General features: G+C 35.5%; 1 protein-coding gene across 1 annotated transcript in view; it reads right to left on the reverse strand.

Moving 5' to 3' along the window:
- Positions 1 to 2675: 2675 nt before the first annotated feature.
- The window catches only part of LOC142346233 (uncharacterized), a 42553-nt gene continuing 25762 nt past the window's right edge, over positions 2676 to 19466 (reverse strand). Inside the window, exons 3-5 of the mRNA XM_075398748.1 lie at positions 11042 to 11238; positions 2835 to 3391; positions 2676 to 2743 (exon numbers count right to left, since the gene is read on the reverse strand). Coding sequence (XP_075254863.1) covers positions 2676 to 2743; positions 2835 to 3391; positions 11042 to 11238 — 822 coding nt within the window. The remainder of the gene's footprint in view (positions 2744 to 2834; positions 3392 to 11041; positions 11239 to 19466) is intronic.

Raw genomic sequence — 19466 nt, forward strand, 5'->3', positions numbered from 1 at the left:
TGTAGTAATGGGGCAATTCTAACAATTATTATTTATATATATCGACCGTCAAGAGTTGGACAAGCATCGATGGTCTGGAGGATAAGGCGACGCAGCTGAGGGTACAGAGATTGTGGGTTCAAGACTGGCAGTCTTCAGGTATGGGGGCTAAAAGATTGAGGGGGTTAAATGATGTAAGAGTTGGGCTGCCAGGGGGGGGGGGTAAAATGATGTAAGAGTTGGGCTGCCAAGGGGGGTAAAATGGTGTAAGGGTGGGGGGGGGGGTTAATTTGTCCAGAGGAGGTAAAATGAGGTAAGAGTTGGGCTGTCAAGGGGCGTAAAATGGTGTAAGAGTGAGGTGTAATTTGTCCAGAGGGGTAAAATGAGGTAAGAGTTGGGCTGCCAAGGGGGGTAAAAGGGTGTAAATGTGAGGGGGTAATTTGTTCAGAGGGGGTAAAATGATGTAAGAGTTGGGCTTCCAAGCGGGTAAAATGGTGTAAGAGTGAGGGGGTAATTTGTCCAGAGGGGGTAAAATGAGGTAAGAGTTGGTCTGCCAAGGGGGGTAAAATGGTGTAAGAGTGAGGGGGTAATTTGTCCAGAGGGGTAAAATGAGGTAAGAGTTGGGCTGCCAAGGGGGGTAAAGTGGTGTAAGTGTGAGGGGGTAATTTGTTCAGAGGGGATAAAATGATGTAAGAATATGGCTTCCAAGGGGGGTAAAATTGTGTAAGATTGAGGGGGTATATTGTCCAGAGGGGATAAAATGATGTAAGAGTTGGGCTTCCAAGGGGGTAAAATGGTGTAAGAGTGAGGGGGTAATTTGTTCAGAGGGGGTAAAATGATGTATGAGTTGAGCTGCCAAGGGGGTAAAACGATATAAGAGTGAGGGGGCAATTTGTAGTAATGGGGCAATTCTAACAATTATTATTTATATATATAGACCGTCAAGAGTTGGACAAGCATCGATGGTCTGGAGGATAAGGCGACGCAGCTGAGGGTACAGAGATTGTGGGTTCAAGACTGGCAGTCTTCAGGTATGGGGGCTAAATGATTGAGGGGGTTAAATGATGTAAGAGTTGGGCTGCCATGGGGTGGGGGGATAATATGATGTAAGAGTTGGGCTGCCAAGGGGGGTAAAAAGGTGTAAGAAAGAGGTGTAATTTGTCCAGAGGGGTAAAATGAGGTAAGAGTTGGGCTGCCAAGGGGGGTAAAATGGTGTAAGTGTGGGGGGGTAATTTGTTCAGAGGGGATAAAATGATGTAAGAATATGGCTTCCAAGGGGGGTAAAATTGTGTAAGAGTGAGGGGGTATATTGTCCAGATGGGATGAAATGAGGTAAGAGTTGGGCTGCCAAGGGGGTAAATTGGTGTAAGAGTGAGGGGGTAATTTGTTCAGAGGAGGTAAAATGATGTAAGAGTTGGGCTTCCAAGGGGTTAAAATTGTGTAAGAGTGAGGGGGTAATTTGTTCAGAGGGGGTAAAATGATGTAAGAGTTGGGCTGCCAAGGGGGTAAAACGATATAAGAGTGAGGGGGCAATTTGTAGTAATGGGGCAATTCTAACAATTATTATTTATATATATAGACCGTCAAGAGTTGGACAAGCATCGATGGTCTGGAGGATAAGGCGACGCAGCTGACGGTACAGAGATTGTGGGTTCAAGACTGGCAGTCTTCAGGTATGGGGACTAAAAGATTGAGGGGGTTAAATGATGTAAGAGTTGGGCTGCCGGGGAGGGGGGGGGGGTAAAATGACGTAAGAGTGGGGCTGCAATGGGAGGATTTTTTAGGAAAATGCAGCTCAAAACTCTTACGTCTTTTTGGGCTGCATTGAGCTTCCAGGGGGGGGGGTAAAATGGTGTAAGATTGAGGGGGTAAAAGACAAATTAACCCCCCACTCTTACATCTTTTTTGGTCTGCCAAGGAGGGTAAAATGGTGTAAGAGTGAGGGGGTAAAAGACAAATTACCCCCCAACTCTTACATCGTTTTACCCCCCTTGGCAGTCCAAAAAAGATATAAGAGTGGGGGGTTAATTTGTCTTTTACCCCCTCACTCTTACACCATTTTACCCCCCTTGGAAGCCCAATGCAGCCCAAAAAGACGTAAGAGTTTTGAGCTGCATTTTCCTAAAAAAATCCTCCCATTGCAGCCCCACGCTTACATCATTTTGGGCGGAAAAATTCAACCCGGGTTATCACGCATAACAATTTTACTTATCACGCATAACAATTTTCCTGTGTCAAGTCCGTGTGTCAAGAAAACGATAAGTTTGTTTTGGTTTTAGTTCAAACTTCAAACTGTATTTACACTTATAAATACTTACGTAATTACCTATCTAAATGGTATTTTTTAATAGTGGAGACTAATTGCAAGTAAATGATATTGGTGTCATATGCCAAAGGTATGTCATAAGCCAGTAATAAGTAATAGAGGACACTTATAAGAAATGACCTGAAGTGGTTGTGTGCTAGATTCTGATTTCACATTACTGTGGTTACTTAACATTACTGTGATGCTGCTAGCAACTTGGCCTTTTAAGGAAGAATCTGGACTTCTTGTTTCGATTGATTAATTTTCCTTGCAGGACGCTTTCGTGATACTGTTTTAACAGTGCTTCGTCTTCCTTTCTGGATAAATTTGTCCGACATCAGACGGTTATCCTTACCAACTGAACGATTTTTTAATCAAGTTACGTAATGTTTTACTGTTTTGCCGACCCACCTTTTTGATCGCCCTTAGAGGATGTTGACTCCTGTGACTCTTTCGTTCCTGCAAAAATGATTAAAAGAGGCTAACTTCTGAAACATTTCATGTAATTTTTTTTAGTTATTTAAGTCCTCAGAAATTAGGTCAAACTAACTTGAACTCTTCCCAGCTGTAGACTTTTTGAGTTGTGATTTGGATGTTTTTGAGGAAGAAAGCTCTCCATCGCTATCGCCAGTCGCTGAACCGACAACTTTAGATTCCTTCATTGCCTTTGAAGATTTTGAACTTGTGCCCAAGCTCTTTTTCGAAGACCTGCTGTCTCCCTGGCTGTCTGTGGAATTTCTCTTGGTTGATGGTGTTCTGGAGGATGTTTTATTCTCTGTCTCTTTGCTTGTTCGCCTGGAGCTGCTCGTGCTGCCACCCCCAGTGAGTTTCTTTGTGCCAATACCATCCGAGGCTAATGTACTTCTTGCTAACCCCGATCCCGCGCTGCTACGTCGCTTCGGCTTATCCGCATCACGGATGGATTGACCGTGGAATTTCTGTTTGATCATGATGTCAAGTTCATTGTGAAATAGTTTTGAGGGATTTGAGTCCTCGAATTGGGTAGTTGCATTAGATCGACGCACAAAATCTGTGCACATGTGGGGCTCACAAAGACGCCGATCCTGCATGACTTCGTTTGGCTTAATGGCAACTTCCTTCTTTTTGCTGAAAAGTACATCAATTGATTTTGGGATCTTCTATTGGTTTTTTCTCGCTACCTTACTAATCATAAAACGAACCGTGTATGATATCTTACCAATTATAAAACGGACCATGGTACTTTATTAACCATAGAACACACCAGAAAAGAACAGCTTCTCCATAAAAAGGAAAAATATTAATAGAATTAATATATTAAAATATTATTATACTTAAATATCATATAACGAACCATATATGGTAACTCGAATTATAGCAAGATCATAGAACAAAAACTTTTTATGGATTCTTTGGGCCATTTATGGTCCGTTTTATGGTAAGTAAGGTACCAAATATGGTTCGTTGTATGGTAAGTAAATTTGATCAACCCGGGTAACCAGGTCTGCTCTTATGTGGGCAGTCAGAATTAAATGATTTGTGTCATTGCCCGTCCTATTTTGTAATTTGCTATTAATTTGAAGCAAATTAACAGTGACGATGCTTTAGATAGCTTCAACCAAACGTCCTATTAACGGGAAACGAACAAAACCCCTTTCCCCTTTACGGGAACCTACTCAGGTTTAAGCCTCGATTCATGAATAGACCCCGCTCGACCAAAATGACCATGAAAAGGCTTTAGCTCGACTGTAGATATAATCTAGGCTTTAGCTCAACCCAAATTTGATGCTGGACTGTAGCTCGACCCATAAATGAATGGACTTTAGCTCAGCCAAAATTTGATGTCTTTTAAAGGCTTATGGATAGATGATCAGCATATGGGCAGAAGATCAGCTTATAGATTGGCGATCAGCTTATTAGCAGAAGATCAGCCTATTCATAGAAGATCAGTTTATGAGAGGGAGATTTTTTATATTTTTAGATCAAATAGCGCTTTTTCATTAGGTCAAGGAATTGCTAAAATCTTGTGAAAGATCTCCAGTGTGTATAGAATTATAGCAAGAATTCTGGGTGTAGCTTGCCTAGGAAACAAATCACTGTTTTGGACGTTGGTAGGCTATGAAAAGACTTTAGTTCGACACATGAAAAGACTGTACTCGATTTTAATTGACAATGAAAAGACTTAGCTGGACCCATCAAAAGACTGTACCACGACTTCAATTAAGTACTGGACTGTGTGACTTTGTGTAATTATGGTTAATAAAGACCCCTAGAATTGGGTAGTCTTTTCATAAGTCGAGGCCTAAACATGGGTAGCCTGAAGTCAAATTTGAAAGTCAAAAAACCCTACAAAAATATAACACCATGGAGTTAACACCTCCACTTTAGAAAACAACAAAAGACTCCAAAGTTTTTGGGATTGGAAAAATTAAAAACGTCCAAAACAGATAAAAACTGACTACGATCATATATGAACAATGATTTAAGCAACTTATCGCATCTGATTGGATTCTCACCAAAATGGATTCAATGAGTTTAAGTCCTACGAAGAAATGAAAAGCAAATTTCGCAATATTCAATTGAGCCGAAACTGGTGGCTTTTTTTAATTATCTTTGAGGAAGAAGAGTTTTTGATGAGGATGGGGGTTATTCCTTTGGAGTTGTCTATCCGTAGATTTTTTCGACTTCTTTTTTTAACCTGATCTAACTTCTTTTCAACAACTTGTGCTTAAGTGACTTTGTCTGAGCGTGTATTCGCAGGTTTTCTAGGAAAAATAACCCTAAAGTTGAGCTTTTTTCAAAATTGAATCAATTTTGTCGGAGCTAGATATATTTTACAAAACGAAGCTGAATAACCTTAAACTTAAGAGAAGTGCAAAATCCCCAACTTTTGGAAATTTTCAAATTCATAAAACTTTGACACGAAAAATTCCTTATTAATTTTTTAATGAGTGATGCTATTCGTTACTATGCTAAATATTAATTAATGAAAACTCTAATTATAACAATGTTTATCAAAAAATCAAAAAGAACTAGTTTTCAGTTTTCATAAAGTAGGTATAGTGAGTGAACCTGAAATGAATAAGTATGGCGAGTGCAATTACGAAAAATTGACTCAACAGAAAAAAAACCTCACTAGCATGAAGATCTTATTTTTGAGTATAGGGCAGTAAGTGATCGTTTCGAAATTACTTGACAAAATTGAAAGTTCAAATTTGAACTTTGAACTCGTGCATATAAAAAAGGTTCGTTAAAGTTGGAAAGCAAACATTCGAGAAACTCCAAACTTTCTAATGTACATCCATTTTGTTAATTTGTATGTCAGTTTTTCTTCATTAAGTTCAATTGTATTGAAACAATTTGCATGCTTAAAATTGAACTTTGACCTTTTAATTTTTTCAATGCGTTTTAAAAATTTGCCTTTATGAGGCAGTCTATATGGCGGGTTTCAGAAACTTGAACACACAAACTAACGTTTGCATAACTCAGGGAATGCATATGAACATCCGTATGCCAACATCTGTATGATTTAAATTTGAACTTTGAGCTTCGCAACTTTCGCTAGGGTTCCAATTTTATGCTACTTTCTATATAGTTAGTCCCATCAAGTTACAACACAGGCAATCGTTCCAAATACTCGTGACATAAAATTAAACAATAAAAGCTTATCTCAGCATGTTTTAAGTGTAAAATTTGACCTTTGAAAAGTTCGATAGCGTTAGAACTTTAAACTAACAACCAAAACTTGATAATAATAGTAATACTTTTGGTTCCTGCGTAATCGCAGCGAACAGCATTACGCCTACAGTAGCCTGTTCTCAGCTGCCCTTTTTCTTATTATTCCCCACATTTCAGACTGTTCTTTTTATGAGCAGCATTGCTCTTTTTTGGTGAATTTGGCCACTTTTTTTGCGTCTGAAACTTTCACGTGATACCATCATTGCAGCCAACATTGGTCAGGCTATGGTCAACCTGAAGCTATGGTTCAGTAAGAGCTTATCCTTACACAGACAGCTTCACGGAGGCAGGGGATCGAACTCTCAATCCTTGTCGTGTGTCCACTGATAACTACACTGAAAAAGCTAAAGAGAAAGGGCCTGGACATGCTAATTTGCCCATTAGTGAGCAATTGTTTGTTCGGTTTCTCGAATCTTTGCTCATTTCATCCTTTAACTAGTCACATAAAGTTGCAACGCAAGCAAACGCTCGACAAATTTATTCATGCACTTGTACAATTATCTTTATAAAGTCCGTAGCTTAAAGTTGAAACTTTAAGACACTCGCTATACATGCTGTTTAAAACTTGAAACGTTCGATGGGACTAACTATAGGCCATATAGCTTCAGTAGCTTACACTATAACTCAAAGTTGAAAACCGTACCTATCTCCAAGTGAGTTTCAGTACTGGGCCAGTATAAATGCAAGTTCTCATCTTTGTTGAATCATAGACTGATTCATATCCAGGTCGAGGTGGCCAGACCGAAGTGGCCAGACCGAAGTGGCCTCTGATCAGAACGTCTTCGAACGCACACATGTTCTCGGTGCGCTCGAACAACATGGTCTGGAAAAGGCTTCGAGCAAATTTTTGTGAGGACAATGATCTGGAACTTGTCTGATCAGAGTTCACTTCGGTCTGATCGGAGACCATTTTGTCTACTAGTCTGATCCAAGCCCGATTCGAGAGAACTTTTTTCATTTTTTTACTGAGAGACGTTGCCTCTGTCAAGAATCAACAATACAGCACCATTTTTAAATCACTATATGTTGAGTATAATTCCGTTTTAAGGTCTTTAAGTAAAATTTAAATGTATTATAAAACTCACTACCTCTACCAAAAAATAATTTTTCTGGTGTTCTACATTCCAGTCGAATTGTTTTAAGTCCATTAATTATAGAAACACCTGACTTAATCAGTAAATTTATAGACAAAGCAAATTCTAAACTTTGTTATTTGTGATGAGAACGATTTTTTAGCTAGCTGTTTTTGGCTTTGCCAAGTTACACTTTGTTTTTGTTTCATTTACCATAAATAAAAAGAAAATTATCTAATTGTTTTTGAGTAATATCAATCGTTGATAATAGTTGTTTAGCTATTTTAAACATCTCATCAAATAATCCATCTTTACATTTTCTTGTTTCTAATCTAATTAATTCTATTCTTTCTACTAAATCATTTGGGTTCGTTAGCCCAAATGCTAAAACCCTCGAGTTTAATATTAGTTTTATTAGTTTTTGTGCATTGTTTTTATCACCTGTATTGTTATCATTGATTATATATGTAAAAAAGTGTGTTTTGTTATCTTTTTCTCTTTCTACATCATGCAGTTTTACGCTACTATTAGATAAAACTGAATAATTTTCTGTGGAAATAAAAACTTTTTGCTGCTTACTATGATTCGATTTCACAAAAGTTGGGCATCAACACAATTGATTTCAATTTCGCCTTCTCCAGTACTTTTGTTGGCATTATCTTCAACTGACTACTGCCCTCAGAATTTACTTTTAATAAAACCCCTATTGTTCCACAAGTTTTCATAGATATCTGACCATCACCATCTTTTATCTGAAAAGGTTCATTGAAAACTAGTGCAAATGTTTCTTCGGCGTTGGACATTCAAGCTTCATATGATGTTCTTTTGTTTTCTATTAGTTTAATTCGAGAGTTTAATAATTTAGTTAATGGATCAAATAATTCTTCTATGTTATCATAGTATTTTTGTTGTTTTTTCTTATCTTCTGATCTATTTCTTCTCTTTCTTTTTCTAGATTATTTATTTCTATTTGTTTTTCTTGTTTTTTCAAATGATATTTTTGAAAATCTCACAATATTAGGTCAGTTTTCATTAATTATAAACTTAAAACATTAATACACTCTTGATAAATTTTGTTTATGATTGTCTTTGTGTATCATTAGAACAAAAAGAATACCTCAGCTAAGTTTTGATAGTACATAACATATAGTCAAAAAATAATATTTAAGAAAATATTCAAGAAAAACCACAATCCAAATTTCCCCTTTTAAAATTTGAAATCTTTGATAAATTGTCTCTTTTCAATGCATTTTATATCAGTAGAGAAAATCCTGGGGATAAATTGGGATATCACATGACCTTCAAACAAAATTTTACGTCAAGTTTTTGGTTTATTGAAGAATAAAAATAAATTGGATAGAAATTGGTCGATTGTAATTACTTCAAGCGTTAAAATGTTTCTCGGATAATTTTTTTAACAGTGTGGTTTATAACATCAGAAGGAAGAAAACCTACGCCAAACTCAGATACCACATCAAAAATAATAAAATTTTTCACTTTATCGTTGAAAAACCTTGGTTTTTAATCTATTCATATTTTTAATGCACTACTTGTAATACTTAAACGTATCATCACTTACCACGCTTTTCCTAATCTTAATATGTTGCTCAAATACCACTGTGTACAACCCTCGCTTACCTGCTTCAAAAATTTCTTAACCATTATATACCAATCTTTAATCATTGGATATGTTCCAACTCAACTAGTTGTTAACGTTTTGGATGCATCTTAACCCATTGTAAAATTTTTACAGGCGTTTTATGTTGAAATAAAATTGAATATTTTTTCCATTTTTAAAGCGCAGAATTAGAGACTTGGGCGAAACTTAAAAACTGAAAATAATACAAAAGTAGTTTTTTATCAACTATAAATTAGATAAGGATATTTACGGTTCGACTTCCAGCAGAAAATCTCAAAATAAACAGGATTGAATAGTTGTTAATTGATTAATTTGATTTTATTAATGCTGAGGTCATTGCTACATCTTGATGTCAATTGTTTCTCTTTTCTCATCTCCTTCTTTAACACTTCTCCAATTGTTTTTCCACTCTGAATAATAATCTTTTGAAACAAGAACTCTGGAGAAATTTTCCACCAATTTTGAAAATTGGACAAATCTGTTGAATAGGAATACCCTCTGCTGCTCAATTTTTTATTCAAGTGATATTCACATTGTTTTCATCCTGATTAGCATGATTTATTTTGCATAGAAAACACTTATCTCAGGCAATAAGTAAATTTATTTGTTTGGGCTCTTTTTCTTGAAAAATTGATTTTTAGAAGATAATGTTCATGTAACTCCAGTTGAAGTTATCTCGCGTGTCTTCTTGCGATCATACATATTCTGGTATTGCCAATAGAAAATTGTCAGAGGTTTCCATGTGCTCGTAACTGCATAACACTTTTTGAATATCTCCTAAAAAAGACAGAACAATTTTTCTTTAAGTGGCTTCTTCACTTCCATTTCAACATTGTATTTGTCTTCTGTTGTTGAAATGGACCTGTTTTTCTTGCAAAATTGGTTCAGTTCTCTAGTCATATTTTGAATTGTTGTAAAGTTTTCATCACTTAAATTCAAAGTTTTTCTCCAACCGCCCTCATTAATAGTCTAATATTAGCAAAGTTTTTGATTTCGTGAAACGCATTCTGCTTGCTTTATTTAAAGTAAAAAGTGAGTTTGGTTCAGATAGGAACACATCGCCTGCATTTTCTTCAAAGAAAGTTCTGACGTGCTTGAGAACTAATAACTATTTATTTCCCGAATGATTACCTACTTTAGAACCTTTAACTATTTAAACCCTTCTATTTAATTAATCAGTATATGTTAATTTGAACTGTTTTTTTAGAATTATTTAACATTTAATTTACAAACTAACATTATTTAAAGACATTTTATCTTCGAATTTTTTACAAGTATAAAGCTTATGTAATGTGATAATAACTTGTTTGGGTGACCCCAGGGCATCAACTAAAGGGTTTCCCACTAAGCCTACCTTGCATGTAAATATCTCATGACCAATTGCACATTTTTTTGTTCTAAGCATAACTTGATTTACTTATTGGTTAAAGAATATCCTTAAAATATATAGTCGTAGTCACTTGGATGTGGGTGGTGATAATCGCGGATTTGTTCCTGATCAATTTTGTTGAGAAATTGAAGTTTGTTGACCTATTTTCTATCTATGTTAGGTAGATTTTCAAATTTTTACTTAATGATTGCACTTTTCTGTTAGTCCTAACTGCTATTATACCTATTGAGAGAGAAATAGATGTGTTTCATTCATTCATTTAAGTTTTAGAGTTTGCGTTTCAATTTGATGGTATGAACAAGCTTGTTTGAAGGTAATTGATTTTGTTCAGTTTCTTTGTTGGCTTAGTTACAACATGCGTTGAACTGTTTATTCAACCAAATTTTATATGTAAAAAAATTCATTGCACACACACTTTATTTTTTTTAATGGAGATGGAACTTATAACCGGTATTTGGTTGTTTTTGTTTTTCATTTCACGTTTTGGAAAAATGTCGTTAAAACTGTAATTTTAACGTATTTTTGTTATTGATATCAAAATTGTATCAGAAATGAACATTTTTTTTTTATTTCTCTCCTCTCTTACCGCTGCAAGTACCCTATACATACTACTTTTGACTATAGTATACGGTCCAAAAAATGGGAAAAAATGCAAGGCACGGCGGTGTTGCCTGCTCATCAATTTTGCAATCGGAAGTGCACACTGTCTGCATTTTATTGATCTCTGGGACTTCAAAATTGTAAACATAGTATTACCTGCAGATTGTACCCAATTAGTCGCAAACTCAGTACCACAATGCACTCAATTCTAAGGTCAAAGTAAGTCTAGATACGATGGTTTCTTAATAAAAGGGGCCAGCCTTGGTAAAAGGGTGGAATTGAATCTGGAATAGCCCATTAAAATTTTGATACTTAATTGATATAGTGATGAGACTAACCCAATATATGCGGCAGTTCTGTTCTCTGGTAGAAGCGATGTCTCGTGATAGAGAAGTTTGTTTCTGGACTTGGGATTGGGTGGCAGATGAGTGATTACTCTTTCGGGTGTCCAGGGGTCGGGTTCGGGGTCAGGGAACACGTAACCTGTTATGTTATCCTCTGGAAGGGTCCGGTAGGCTGTTGCCCGTACTGTCGACTGCCAAAAATCACACCAATGAAATATTGGGCATGCTTTAGTGAAACAAAATGGGAATACATGCGAGGATGACTTCCTGGGTTGACCAAACTTACTAACCATAAAACGAACCATATATATGGCACATAAATGCCATAAAATCTATTTGTTCTAAAATCTTGCTATGCTAGTAGTGTGCTGCACTTTCTAAGTGGAAGATGATTGCATAGCACACATTATAAACAACTATTCTATCACGTTTTTTTTTCAGCCACTAAAAATTGTAGTGTAATTACCATAAAAAATAGAATCACATTAAATCACGTTATTTAAGTGATTATTATCAACAGGGAATATCACTTAGCTTCATTATTTATAGATTAAGGCATAAAAATATCCCTAAAATGGTGTTATAATTTTAACTAAATCAAAAACTTGTTAAAACCTTAAACACAAACAAAAAGGAATACTGTAACACTACTCAAACATTATAGAGTAATCTTTTTACATCATTCTGCTAAATTCTTTTCAATATTCACACGATGTGTACTTCTCATAATGATGATCTTCTTATGATGAAAGTGTACTAAACGAATATTTTTAATTGAATAAAAGATAAGTAAATTAGAGACATTAATAGAATTAAGCAAACTAGAAAAACAACACAAGAAATAGATTGTAAGACAATTTAAAACAACAGGAACATTATGGTGATATAGAAGAATTATTTGACCCTTGCTTTGAAGCAATAAATTTTCAAAACCAGAAATTTGATCGGTTAAACCGCTTCACGGATAAACAAACAAACTTGATGATTGAAGATATTTTTAACCCAAAGCAAACACGACAAGCCTTGTAAGATTTAGAAATCTCATTACGCTTAACACAACCTTATAACAGAAGCAAATCATTTGCAGCTGAAAATGATGTGATTAGAATTCTAGTAGAAATTGGAAAGCAAACACATAAACAATTAGAATTGAAACAAGTTGATGAATCTTTAAACAAATTAAAAATGACTGATGTAGATATGTCTCTATATCCCTATAGTACAAAAAGAAATGACTATCTGTAATTATCCTATTCGTTGAATTATGTTTATCGTTTATAAAGATGTATGTGAACTAGATATAACAGGAGAAGAAGATTAAATTAAATGATTTCTAAAAAATTTTATTGATTCAGTTCAAAAATGAGATACTAGAAGTAGTAGAGCAGGAGTTGTGGCATTTTTAAGGCACAGGCTCTAACAAAAAATTATAGTAGTGAAAACAATGTGTTATCGCAAGGAAGCGGCGTTGATCAGAGCGAACAAAAAAGCTACTTCTAGTGATTTAGATTCCTGATTATTGATCATGACGTTTTAATTGAAAGATTAATATTACTTATACTAAACGAAAGCAAGGCAAGATGGTTTTTAAAATGCGATGTTTCCAGATAAATATTTTTTGAATTCGGTTACATAGATAAGCAATGAAGAAACAACAACAATAACAACAACAATAACAATAACAATTGTAGTGAAAACAATGTGTTATCGCAAGGAAGCGGCGTTGATCAGAGCGAACAAAAAAGCTACTTCTAGTAATTTAGATTCCTGATTATTGATCATGACGTTTTAATTGAAAGATTAAAATTACTTATACTAAACGAAAGCAAGGCTAGATGGTTTTTAAAATGCGATGTTTCCAGATAAATATTTTTTGAATTCTGTTACATAGATAAGCAATGAAGAAACAACAACAATAACAACAACAATACAACAACAACAACAACAACAACAACAACCAGAACAACGACAATTACCAACGTAACTAAAGAACTGAAACTAACGAAAAACTACAACTAAAGAAGTTTTTATCAGCCAATTAACAAAACTCAAAAGAAAAAGAATAATACCGTTATCAAAAAACAAACATTTTCAGCTGATTTAATTCATAAGTCATCTTTAAGAAGATACAATTTCAAGTGTAAATTTACATTAACAATACCAAGTTGACTGTGTTCTGAACGTGCGTTGTTAGGTTGTTAAGCAAATTCAGCAGCTAAAAGGAGAAAATTATCGAAACTTGAGCTCGATATAAATACTTTTTGCCCCCTCCCCCTGTTTTTGCATCCTGATTATTTATTTGTGGAGTGCACGTGGAATCTATTTGTGGCTATTGGGGCTAGACGAAGACCTTTATATCAATTCCCCGGTGAGATCGTTCCTTTTCTAATACTTTTTACGTATTTGTTGCCGCAGTTGCCATAGTCTTCATTCGTCAGGAGTCACAACATTTGTCCCACCCCCACCCCCCAAGTAAGTTTCCTGTGGTGGCTGTTCCCCCAAGTTTTCTGGGGCGGTTTGCCTGTGAAAACAATGGTCTCAAATTATTCCCCAATTCGCGTTCTTCATTCACAAGTAGGAAAATAAAAAACAAAAAGATATCAAAAAAGTGAGTTCTGCTTGCGGTTCTTGCAATTTAAATTGCAGAGATTATAGTTTCACGATAGACACGAATCGAGATAAATTACCAAACACCCAGTTAAATTTGATTGAAACCGGAAACCGCTTATTTATTCACTGTTTTTGCGTCCAATTATTGTTTACCATGCACAACATACTTAGTTCTGAGCAAGCTAATCAGCTTGATACAACACAAAAAATCCAGACAGGTTTTGAATCCGCCGAGTTCAGTGATAGCGAAAACCAAGAAATCCACGACGAGTATTTTGTCCATAGGAACACTGAAATCTGGATTCCTGGTCACGATAAAAACATATACAAAGCAAAAGTTATTAGCCACGAAAACAACAGACCAAGAGTCCATTATGTGAGTTGGAATAGAAAGTATGACACCACTTTTGACTCGTATTCAGTTTGGATTTATCTGCAATTGGTAGAAAAACTCAAGCAGCATACAGTTATGACCGAAGAGGTAAACAACCTGATACAAAACACTTTTGAAAATCCAGCGCAATTTAGTTTTGAGTCTTCTTCTAGTGGTTTAACACAAGATTTAGCGAGGCTTAATCTAGGGGACAATAATCGTGCAGATAAAATTTTATCAAATGCAGAGAAAGAATCTTTGATGAAAGAAATTTTTCCACTCAAAAACACAAATTACAGCGTGCCTCATGAGAACGAAGTGCTTTGGGAAGATATATGAAATACTGTTTGCACACAGAGATGCAAATTTTACAGATTGCCGGCGGGAAAAATTGGTAAACAGTATGTTGAGATGCTAAATTGCGAACTTGAATTGTTCCTCAAATCAAATATTCCATCAGAGCGACTTCTGGTTTTTTCGTCTCTCATACTCCACAGAGACAACAAAGTGAGACACTCCAAAGATGTAAAAATAACAATTGAAAATAGGATGGAGGAGTGGTCGGCGGAAAAATTTCAACCTCTTGTTCAATCTTTTAAGAGATGTACTCAATTCTCGAGCAAAGCTGTGAGAACTCAAAAGAGCGACCCCGAGGAGAAACTACGAGCGTTTGCAAAAATGGTTCAAGAAGGGAACATCAAAAATGCAACTAGGTTCCTTGCAGACAAAAACGGAACGAGTATTCTTAAGCCTTCTTATTTAATAGACGGAAGAACTAACTAAAATTCTGCAAGAAAAGCACCCGAAAGCCTTGCCATTATTTGAGGAGACATTCAAGATATCAGAACTTCCTCCTGCAGAAAAACTGAATATAACAAGTACAGTTAAAAAACAAGCCCGGAAACTTTTTGGTAGTTCAGGACCCTCTGGATCAGACGCCAACCACTGGTTTGATGCGTTAATTAAGTTTGGCTTCGAAAGCTCCAGATTGAGAGACTTAGTTTCTCAGCTAGGTAATTTGATCGCAAACGAAATCATTTCGTGGCATAAAATCAAAGCCTTGTTCTCATGTCGACTTATTGCATTAGATAAACAGCCAGGAGTCAGACGAATCGGCATTGGTGAAACTTTGCGAAAATTACTCGGTAAAGCAGTAGCTGACTTAACTGGTGATGAGTTGGCTTATGCGTTTGGATCAGAACAATTTGCGGTTGGAGTGTCATGTGGAATTGAGGGGTCGAATCATGGACTTCGAGAGTTGTTTGAGAAAAAGTCTTCCAATGGTTTTGGTTTGTTGCTGCTTGATGCAAAAAATGCATTCAGTTCTATAAAAAGAAGTTCCGCACTTCTAAACGCTAGAACCATTTGGTCCAGAGCTTCCACTTTTCTGTACAATAGTTACCAGGAAATCTCTAAACTTGTGCTGAGCAATACTGACGTTTTTATCCGCAGCGAAGAAGGGAGAACTCAAGGCGATCCTCTTTCAATGTTGTTTGATGGTGTTGCTCTATTGCCTTTAATACAAAATTGCACAACCCGACGAAACATAAACAAAGTTTTTATGCAGATGATGCCGCGGTTTGCGCAAAGTTTGATGACTTAAAACAGAGGCTGCAACAAGTAGTTGATGAGGGGCCAAAGTATGGATACTACCCTGAGCCAAAAAAAGCTTCTTTATTGTTCATCCAGACCATGTTGATGAAGCCATGAGTTGCTTTGAGCAAACCGGTTTGAAAATTGTTACTGGAAAACGTTATCTTGGAAAACGTTATATTGGAAAACGTTATCTTGAAAGAATTTGTTCATGAAAAAATCAAAAATTGGCAGGCTAAGATTCAACTTTTCAGCGCTGCAGCCAATTCATGCCCTCATGAGAGTTTCTCGGTGTTCACTAAATCAGTCCAGGCCGAATGGAATTTTTTCATGAGAGTTGTCCCAGGTTGCGATGAATTTTTGAAACCACTGGAAGATTCAATAAAAAACCAGTTCATATCAACCGTAACTAACATTTATAATGTGAGTAATCCCCAACGTACCCTGTTCAGTTTGTCTGCTAAGAATGGAGGATTAGGTATTCCTTAACCAGTAGTAAAGGCGAGTGAACAGTTTGAAATGTCCAAGAAAACATCTTCACTGATTTCGGATTCTATTGTGAATGGAACGGCATTGGACTTCGACGCACACAAAACTCACGTTCGCTGCAGCAAACAAATTTTTCAGCTGGAAAATGAGTCCCAGCAGAGTAATACATATAAGGCTTTGTTAGAACAAGCATGCTTATCAGAGAGAAAAAGAATGGAGCGGAATTTCGAAACGGGAAACTCTTGTTGGTTAACCGCAAAAGTGTCAGAGAGAGACAGTTTTGTTTTTTCGAAGAACGAATTCCAGGATTCCAAGGCGCTAAGAAACGGTTTACCCCTATCAAACCTCCCTGTGAAATGTGACTGTTGTGGAGAAGATTTCCATGTTCAGCATGCCTTAATCTGCAAAAAAGAGGCCTGATTACACAAAGGCATTATGAAATTAGAAAATTATTGGGAGACTTATCCTGCCTTGCATTGACTTACACTCAAAAAAAACCAGTAATTCGTAAACATAAAGAGAATCAGAAAGCTTTAAGAGCCGATCTTCTCATAAAAGGTGTCTGGAGCCCGCAAGAAACTGCCTCGTTTGATATTCGTGTCACAGACACTGAGGCTAAATCTTACAGCAACAGAAATCCAGAGGATGTGTTGGAAAGCTGCGCTGACGAAAAGAGAAAATACTCCGAGGCTTGCCATGAAAAATATATCGCTTTTACTCCGTTAATTTTCAGTGTTGACGGCATGATGGCCATAGAGAGTAAAATTTTTCTCAGAAGACTGGCAGACAGACTCGCTTCTAAGTGCGACAAACCCTACAGCATTATCACGAACTGGGTCAAACTGAGATTAAATTTTGCGATCTTAAGGGCTTCAAATCTGTGCATAAGAGGAACTAGATGTAAGTGGAGATCGTTTCGCTGTGAAGATGGAGCTTTTATTCCTTAAAAAAATATGTTGACGTTCCTGTTGTAATCGGATAAAAGTTGTCAAATATTTTTCACGATACTTGAGAGGACGACGTACCTGTAGAATAAATGTCTGCTGGTATGGATTCAAAAATCTGTTTTATAAGTCATCCAATCAGCAAGGGCAACAAATTTTAATGCCAATTATTAGCGCTCTGAAGTTTTTGTCACCCAATGAGTGGGGGCATCAAACTGAAATCAAATTGAATATGGTGCGAGCAACTTCAAATCGGCTCAATTTGAAAATGTCATCAACCCGAAAAACTACATTATGTATCCAAAAGAAAGACCTCTAGCTAAGTTAATGCCTAAGATCACAAGTTTTTGTTCTTACCTCATCTAAGTGGGGAGATCAAAAGCATATTGCAAGAGGCCTATTGCTTGTTGTGAAAAAAAGAAACGGACTGCTGATATTTGATTAAATGAACTGCTAATCTGCTGTGTTGATGAGAATATCATGTTAACCAAGTTAATTGTCAGTTGATTTTGAACGTAGATTTTGCAATTTATGATTTTGTCGTATTAAATATATCTTTTCCAAATATGCTTGGGCTATATCTTGAATGAATAATACAGGTATATCTACAAAAATGGTTTTAAAACAATTTTATTAGAAGTAAAACCAGTACAAAAAATCTGGGTTGATATAGGTAGGAGTTTTTTACTTAATAATTTAACACCCAAATCAAAATCAATTGAAATAAGAGTTTGATATCAATATTTTCAATCAAACTGTAATTAACTTTCAACTAAGAGAAGAATGTGTTAATAGAAGGAGAGGATTCAAAAATGAAGACCTAATAATAGGAAAAAGTGTTGTGGAGCATTTTATTGCAATTTTACTTGAAGGTGAAACAATTGATGACAATGAACAATCAAGACTAGAAATACAGTGTAGAGAAATGGAGAGTTAGTTCTCTCGCATGAGAAATGACTGCACCACCTAAATCGTTTTTTGAAGAACCACAAGTAAAACCTTTATTTTACGCGAAACTCTCAAGTGTAGCACTAAGACCAATAAATGAGATAATCCTTGCAAATAAAAAGAAATTTATAACAATAGTGATACTGTAAAAAGATATAAGACATTATTATAATACTGAAAGATTGAATTACACTAAGAAAATGAGTGGATATGAAACATATAATAACATAGCAGAAATAACAGAAATATTATTATGATCAATTGCAACAGCTGCAACAACAACCGCAGTTCCATAAACAAATATAGCTCTACCTTATTCAATATCAACAGCATTTGCATTAGCAGCTGTATAGTATAGTGATTGCTATCAGGATCAAATAATTATAAATATGAAAGAAGGTTATAAAAATTTGACAGCTGTTTATTCCAAATGAACAGTAGAGTGATCATATAAATAACTCTATAATAAATCGCCAATGATGATCAAATATATAATAATGAGTACACTGAACTAGTTAAGAAATTTGAAGAGAATGAAACGAATAAGAGGACTAAGTTCAGTGTTTAGAGTTTTCGTAGATAATAATAATAGTGTTTTTAGTATCAAAAGATAAAGATAACTCGACAAAAAATATAAATAAAAATTGGGTTTTTCTCAGCTTCTATTTATAGCCCTCTACCCTTATGTACTACAATTTTACCTTTGCCAGTAGTATTAGTAAAAAAATTTATTTATTTTATGAGTTGATTTTATTACTTTCCCTGAACTCTTAGTTGCTATTGATGTATCAATATTACTAGAAAAGTAATTTGCTCTTAATGGGATAGTGGCAACATTTTTGCCATATTTACCTGCTGCTTTATGAATACACTAAAAAATTTTAATCCTTCTGCACCAATAAAAGCATCACAGTGTTATTAACTTTTTAATTTAAGCACACTTGGACCTTTTGCACATGGACCTTTCAACTGTAGCAGTAGCATGAATCTTAGTAATAGCCAGACAATGTTTACAATTATGAAACGAGCTGTTTTTAACCTTCCTGATTGTGACATTTTATTTTATAAAAATATGAAAATGAAAATTGCAAAGAATAATCCTCGTGTAAAATTTAAACCTACTAAAATTCCTAGAGCTACTAATTTTAAACCTAAACTTAACCCACCGAAGAAAAACTTAAATCTTTCTATGCTTAAGTTTTCATTAAACCAACCCCAGTAAGAAAAAACCCCAATTGCATCATTAATAGCAAATTTTATGTTCTGAAAACCTTATAATTTTTTTTCGTTTTCCCACACCAAACTTTACCACCATAGTTGATATATTTTTTTGACAAGTAGTATATCTCATCATGGGGATCAAACACAACAACTTGGAATATTTTATCATTAAAGTCACTTAAACTCTTTTTTGTCTGTTTTGTTGATGCCATTATATCTTCTAACTTTGTTTTCAGTACTC

Source organism: Convolutriloba macropyga, chromosome 9 (genome assembly GCF_964194025.1).
Source record: "Convolutriloba macropyga chromosome 9, txConMacr16.3, whole genome shotgun sequence".
Classification (NCBI taxonomy): Eukaryota; Metazoa; Xenacoelomorpha; order Acoela; family Convolutidae; genus Convolutriloba; species Convolutriloba macropyga.